The sequence below is a fragment of the Macrobrachium nipponense genome, chromosome 14, assembly GCF_015104395.2.
Source record: "Macrobrachium nipponense isolate FS-2020 chromosome 14, ASM1510439v2, whole genome shotgun sequence".
NCBI lineage: Eukaryota > Metazoa > Arthropoda > Malacostraca > Decapoda > Palaemonidae > Macrobrachium > Macrobrachium nipponense.
Window position 1 is genome coordinate 87,041,968 of NC_087207.1, and position 7,666 is coordinate 87,049,633.

The 7,666-nt window shown below is 38.2% G+C and overlaps 1 protein-coding gene across 2 annotated transcripts in view; it reads right to left on the reverse strand.

The window, feature by feature from the left end:
• The window catches only part of LOC135226338 (uncharacterized), a 19,945-nt gene extending 13,365 nt beyond the window's left edge, over positions 1 to 6,580 (reverse strand). The window contains exons 1-2 of one of the 2 annotated variants that reach the window (XM_064265769.1): positions 6,146 to 6,325; positions 3,954 to 4,851 (exon numbers count right to left, since the gene is read on the reverse strand). In XM_064265769.1, coding sequence (XP_064121839.1) covers positions 4,315 to 4,851; positions 6,146 to 6,172 — 564 coding nt within the window. In that variant the 5' untranslated portion in view covers positions 6,173 to 6,325 and the 3' untranslated portion in view covers positions 3,954 to 4,314. Of the gene's footprint in view, positions 1 to 3,953; positions 4,852 to 6,145 lie in introns of those variants that run through there. The other variant, XM_064265770.1, reaches the window with a different exon arrangement.
• Between the last annotated feature and the right edge of the window lie 1,086 nt (positions 6,581 to 7,666).

Sequence of the window (7,666 nt, forward strand, 5' to 3'; positions counted from 1 at the left end):
GAGAGAGAGAGAGAGAGAGAGAGAGAGCAGTTCCTCTGAAAGCAGAGTGGATGAGCCTCTCCCTGATTCCTGTACAAAGCAACTGATTTAATGTTGTGTTCCTCTCGAAGGAACTTAGAGATTGATGGGACTCTCTCTCCTCTCTCTCTCCTCTCTCTCTCTCTATCTCTCTCCTCTCTCTCAAGTATGATTCCCGCAGCAAAAGAACATTAAATATTGAATAGTTGTGATATTTCACCGGCGATTTATTGGTGTAAGGACGGAATTTAGCTAAATGTGTCCGTCCTTCCTCTGTACACAATTTTTATACCATATACTAAAATGGAGTTGTGAAGATACTTCTCGTAAATTTTACCGTAAAATATCAGAATGTTGATCTTGGGGCGTGATGATATGTTTTTTGTTTTCTGTTTATTTATTTTGGTGTGTTATTTCAACCTGGTTTTGTTTTTGGTCGAGGTTGGGATCAAGAAAAGTCATCCAGTATTTCGACCTTACCATAGTGACAGACAATGAACTCTCTTGACGTTCACCTGATCAGTCTTTTAATAAAAAGGCGTGAAGGACTATTCATATCCTACAGCTCAGCAGTACCTCTAATTTCTTGAAAGCGAAAGAGAACGTGGGTGGATAAACCATTTGCCATAGTCACCCTTCATTCCCTTATTTTCTTCGTTTTCTCTTATGGTAAGCTCTTAAGCTACGTCGCAAAGATGCACAGTAAGCGCCGCGACGGATTCGGTGGTGCCTAAGCCTAAAACGCAGCGACGGATAACTAACTGCGTACTGCTCTATTAATCTTGGGACCTGATTTGAACCAATTTGACTCAGTGTAAAAAAAATTAACTTCGGCAATCAGCAATCGACGAACTTCAGAACCTCGGCCATGATTTTCGGTTCTTTGATTCGATTGCTATGGCATTGCGACCGTACTTTCACAGAGAGATGTGACGAATACACGTCCTTTTTCTTGTTTATTTTTACTTATCTTTTTTATTTTTAAGTTTCACAGCACCCTACCGAATATGTCAACATATGTGCTATCTAGCTTATTCGTCCGTGTCAGCAGCAAAGGGCCGAGCATTATATCCAAATTAACAGTTAGTTCATGTACTGTATCATAATGTCAATCTTCCTTGTGGCCGTGTGAAGCCAACTGGTAACTATACTCTGTTTTTTTCCATCTGTCCATCCGCCTGTGGTGTGGTAAATAAAAGGATAACTGGGTGTGCATTTGCAACTGAAAAGTGGTTAATAATTTACTGTATGCGAATTACACCGTTGATATTCGAAATAGGATATTATTATAATTGTTGAATGTAAGCTGAATGTAACTATCTAAAGCCCGGGACGCAGTGTTACCATACGCAAACACCACAGGTAGGTGGACAGATGGAAAAAAAACGAGTATAGTCTAGTCCTAATCATTTCATTTGTCTTTCATTTAAAGGCCATCCATGTGCTATTTCCAGGAATACTGTGATGGTGAACTATTCTCTGTTTGGTAATTTTGGTACATTTTCATTGTTGTTCTCATTAATATTGCTGTTATGGAGACACCATCAGCCTCAAGGCCACAGAACTGAAATGAATGAGCGGTAGGAGTTTCAGAAAAAGTATTATTTCGAATTCATGTTTCGCCCAGATTCACCTAGCCTTTGCCAGTAGAAGGGCTCTTCTTGCTAGTCAATATCGAAAAACAGAATGTCGGTAACCCAAATATTGGACAACGATGTTTCTCTTTTAGTGCCAGAATACTGCATGCCATGTACGACATTCCTAACTATTTGCTGTTCCTTTATAGTAAGTGAGATCTCTTCTTTCTGTATTTCCCATTACCTTCTCTTACCACTTCCCAATGAAACGCCATAGGTAGTCTTTGAAAGCTTGAATTTTAAGTCAGAGACCCTCTTTGGTGCGCCTGTATATCATATGAATAAGGTTCATCTGAATAATAATGATAATAATAATAACTGGATTTATCTTATAAAGAATTTTCTCTATTTTGATTATAATTCGTCTTTCATAGCCTGCGAGACTTAGGTAACTGGTCTATATTCATGGTGTTATTAAAAACCACCCAGTCGAATAGGATGACTGTGTAATAATATATAATAATAATAATAATAATAATAATAATAATAATAATAATATAATAATAATAATAAATTTGCATAGTAGCATGTGGGTCTTAGATAATAATAATAAATAATAAATAATAATAATAATAATAATAATAGATAATAACTAATAATCATAATAAATAATAACAATAATAGATCAGAAAACCAGGAAACAAATGACAATACACAAAGCACTACACCCAAGAGCAAATACGGACAGACTATACATAACACGAAAGGAAGGAGGGAGAGGACTACTAAGTATAGAGGACTGCGTCAACATCGAAAATAGAGCACTGGGGCAATATCTGAAAACCAGTGAAGACGAGTGGCTAAAGAGTGCATGGGAAGAAGGACTAATAAAAGTAGACGAAGACCCAGAAATATACAGAGACAGGAGAAAGACAGACAGAACAGAGGGACTGGCACAACAAACCAATGCACGGACAATACATGAGACAGACTAAAGAACTAGCCAGCGATGACAATTGGCAATGGCTACAGAGGGGAGAGCTAAAGAAGGAAACTGAAGGAATGATAACAGCGGCACAAGATCAGGCCCTAAGAACCAGATATGTTCAAAGAACGATAGACGGAAATAACATCTCTCCCATATGTAGGAAGTGCAATACGAAAAATGAAACCATAAACCACATAGCAAGTGAATGCCCGGCACTTGCACAGAACCAGTACAAAAAGAGGCATGATTCAGTGGCAAAAAACATCAGCTACCTTGCAGTAATAAGTGGTACGAGCACCAACCTGAAGGAGTGATAGAAAACGATCAGGCAAAGATCCTCTGGGACTATGGTATCAGAACGGATAGGGTGATACGTGCAAACAGACCAGACGTGACGTTGATTGACAAAGTCAAGAAGAAAGTATCACTCATTGATGTCGCAATACCATGGGACACCAGAGTTGAAGAGAAAGAGAGGGAAAAAATGGATAAGTATCAAGATCTGAAAATAGAAATAAGAAGGATATGGGATATGCCAGTGGAAATCGTACCCATAATCATAGGAGCACTAGGCACGATCCCAGATCCCTGAAAAGGAATCTAGAAAAACTAGAGGCTGAAGTAGCTCCAGGACTCATGCAGAAGAGTGTGATCCTAGAAACGGCACACATAGTAAGAAAAGTGATGGACTCCAAAGGAGCAGGATGCAACACGGAACCCCACACTATAAATACCACCCAGTCGAATTGGAGGACTGTGATAGAGCAAAAAAAAAAAAAATAAAAAATAAAAAAATAAAAATAATAATAATACTTCCGAGCCAAGTTTCTCTTGTGACGAAACCAAGTTTACCTCATTTGAGTAAATTTAAATATTCGGAATGAGGGCTCCCAGCAGTGGATTTGAGGAGATAAGACCTTACCACGGGGATGACATTATTAATGTTTCCTTTATTCTTCATTATGGTTTATTTTCCTTCTACCTTCACCTGAAGTGTTTTCTCTTTCTGAAGCATTTTAGGAAAATTCTGGATTTTTATTTAGATAGTTAACAGAAAATATGTATACTATATCAATCTTTTACCGATCTTCTGGACTATTGCTAAAAGGCAGAAATAATTTTTCAACCTGATTAAACGTCAGCTAAGTGTAGGTGGATTTTCCCCCTCAAAAAAAAAAAACTCGGTTTAATATAAAATTAACTTTTCATTTAAAAACCATTTTTACAAATAAGAAATCTGAGATTATTGTCTCACTTTTCTATGATATGCCACAACGTTAAAAACTAAAACTTAGTATATACTAACATTGCAGAACATAAAAACAATGGATTTACATTTGAATATTTAAATATTTATTTTAAATATTTAAAAGCACAAGAGTTGTGGCCAAATAATAGCAGTAACAATAATATAAACAATGTAAGATAACGATATACAAAAGCAGTAATGTAAATGAATAATGGCATACTTTGCCAGCACCTTGCCCGTAAGTATTAAAAGTGATCTTGTAGAATCCATCGCTTAACTATCACCAGGAAATAATGTGAAAGATATAAAAAACAGAACACGTTGTTCTTTGAGATCCCTGACGAATGACATTTAAATACTTTAACAACAAAAACAAGGAAAAACAAGTGCCAAAGTAAAGATCCATTTCAGGCACTGACCCAAAATATGTTCCAATTATCGCAAAGTTGCGAGAAGTAGCCTAGAGATAAGATTTCTGTTCACTAGTCGTTCTTCTTATTACATCGACCTAGTTTGAGGTGACAAGAATAATATTTCCACAACTTGTAGTCCTTCCCACATCTGAGGCACAAAATACGTTTATTGGCAATTTTCTTGTGTCTATATTTACCCTGCTGCTCGGTATTCGGTGTAACACCGTGCTCCAGCCGTAAGTGTCTGTTCATATTGGAAGTAGTGCAAAACGTCCTGTGGCAGTAGGTGCATGTTCTCCCAAAGCTAACCTTTCCATTTTCAGTACTTTCGCTGATTTTATTTTCGCTGACTGGCAAAGGATAGGCTTCTTGTCCTGGGAGATACTTGACGAATGCACACTCGCTTCTGTCAGCGGCTAAGCAACGATGCCCGCCTCTCATGGAAGCCACTATCACAGGAGTTTCATCTTTCATTACAGTAGCGGCCTTGATCTCCCCCGGCTTCGGTTGCTGGTCTGAACCGCTTGGAGTTGGAGACTCTGGCTCGGGTGTCCCCTGGTCACTTGAGCAGGATACCCGTATGTGCTCCATCACTCTTGAGAGGATCTGGAGAAGAGAAAATCATAAATTTCATGATTCTCAAATCATAGTATAATTTACTATTTCAGTACGTTTCTGAAAGCTGTGTAGACTAATAAAAGAATAACTTCAAACGAAACACATTTGAAAGACAAAATAACCTTTCTTTTTCATATCTACTAACAGTCTAGTGTTGTTGTTTTCATTTTAGCTGACCTTATGCCAGCACGGGCTCTTGCTCATAGAGCAGCCCGTAATAGTCTGCGGGCCGCGTGAATTCCTTTGGAGAACCGCATCGTAGTTTGTCCACACCTGGTTTAACACATCCATATCGTTTCTCTAGTGACAATTTGAGTAAAATTCTCGTTCGTATGAAAAGGATAATATAGCTTACATTCATCGCATCCCTGATAATGTTTATTTTTCTTAAGCTTTCCTTCCTTCTAAACCTCTAAACGACGGCTGTAACAGACCTAGTTTCACTTCACTGGTTTTCGTGGTTGTTGTCACTTTGCGTAATTATCACCATTGATAAAACCCATTGACAACAAAATTATAAAATGGTCTATTTATCTTGATCTATTAGTAGCTGAAATCCACATACCAACAAAAACATGGTTCGTTGTCTGTTATACATAGGCCTAGTATCGAACCACATTCTAAATCGGTGGCGTAGTTTTCATTAGTCTCATGTTATTGCCTCCGTCATTTATTTATTTATCAATAAATTTCCGCAAAGGTAAGTGTTCTCAAAGTAATGTTCTGTCTTTTCGTAACTGTTCATAACCCACAGCAACGTCTCGATAATCATTTTATCCTCCTGGTTGGTCGTAGTTTCATTTCATGTCACTTGAAGCAGTTACTCGATTGTGTAAATGATAATAACTACAGTTGGACAATACGCATCGGGAAAGTTCTTTTGATAGGGCAGCTTTGTTTTTTTAACATTGTGCTATATGTCTAATGCAATATGTAAAAATTTAACAGATAAGGAAAGTTGTCTCCCTTGATTGGTAGCATTGCAGAACTCATGCATACCTAATGAAAAGCTGTCGGCGAAGTTCTGAAGTGTTTCCCTCGTGGATGTAAAATATCCTATCATTTGGCATATTAAGTAAATCCATATTTATGGGGTGATTTTGACAATTACCATGCTTTAAACGTTACCAAATAAAGGACAATTTCAATGTAGCTATGTGCAATTGGTACAAGCAACATTGCGGTTGCGTAATAGGCCTAGGAGACTGGCTTCTCCCCTGAAAACTTTGTCCAATAGTCTTAGCCTTAGTAAACAAACCCAATTTTGAAACACTTGCATTACCTTATTTGACTGCATGAAAGACTGCATATTCAGGTGACTCTTATTACCTAAATTCTTCGTATTCTCGAGCAGAGGCGAAACTTACGACAAAAGGGAGATGCCTCAAACCGTCTAATCCGAACGTCTCTCCGCAACTGATGCTTCTTCACTTTCTCGAGTTGAGATAAGAAAGGAATTAGGATCTTGGGAGGCGAAGTTCATTCAAGCTGGAGCCTGGAGGTGCCATTGAAAGTTTGAAGATGTATATTACTGCAGTTATTTAGCCAGGCATGTGCAATGGATGCTAGTTTAATTTTAAATATCTTATAGTCACGCTTGAAAACCATTCATAGCAGTTTCTTAGGAGGAATTCCGACGATTGTCAGTCAGGAATTTAAATCCCCATTGAGGGTTAATAGATAAAGATCCTCCTTCATGTCTGCTGTTTGCCTGTTCCTCAACGGTAACTATTGTGTTTGATGATACAAATGTTGTTCATTGAACGACATGAAAAGATTAAACGGGGAGTTGACCCAAACCCATTTTAGGCCTAATATGAAGATGACAGTTTACTTAGCCTAAGTTTAATATCCCTATCACAAGTAAGTTGCAACTTTTCCTCTCACAAGGTACAAAAAGGCCATTATAGACCGAACCTCGGTGAAAGCCTCAAAACACATCCAGTTCATCGTTTATTACTTTCTTTTTGAAGAGTTCGACCAAAAAAATCAGTGAATTGAAGTTACGTGCTCTACTGGTTACAAATTTTCCTTTCAACCTTTCAAATGACTCATTATTCTGTAGTTATTAAAATTTGTCAAATTAAACGCATTTTTATTGCCATGAATTAACACCATGCTTAGGCCTATATAATAACGAAACCAAGACCCAGTGCATGTCGCTGCTCTCGAGATCGCTTAAGCATATTGCAGAACCTCAAATTTTCCTCGGAAACCATCGGCTGGAATTTGTGCACGAATTTCCGTATTTGGGTCACATTATCACTGACGACCTAAAAGATACGGCAGACATGGAACAGAGGCGTCGTAAACTATGTGCAGCTGGCAACATGATTGCAAGGAGGTTTGCCTTCTGTCACCGAGACGTGAAACTGCTGCTCATCCGCTCGCTACCTGCTACAAGTATCTATGGGTGTTCCCTCTGGACGAACTATACCCGAGAGACCATGAGACGCATCACTGTTGTGCACAATGACATTCTGAGACGCCTCACAAACACTCCTCGCTACCACTCCGCCACACAGATGTTCATAGAAAACCACCTGGACAATTTAAAAATCATTGTTAGGCGAACAATGTCCAGTCTGGTAACCCGAGTGAGAAACAGCAGCAACTCGCTCATACAAAGCATCCTAAGGAGTGAACCAAGAAGAAAATCTAAATTGTGGGAAAGAGGGGAAGATGAGGCCTTTGTCCCATAAAGAACTTAATCTTTGTATTGGCAAGATGTCATCTGCAGTTTTTGTCATTATTACATTTATTGCTGATATTCTAATTTTTTATTATTACAGTGATTACTATC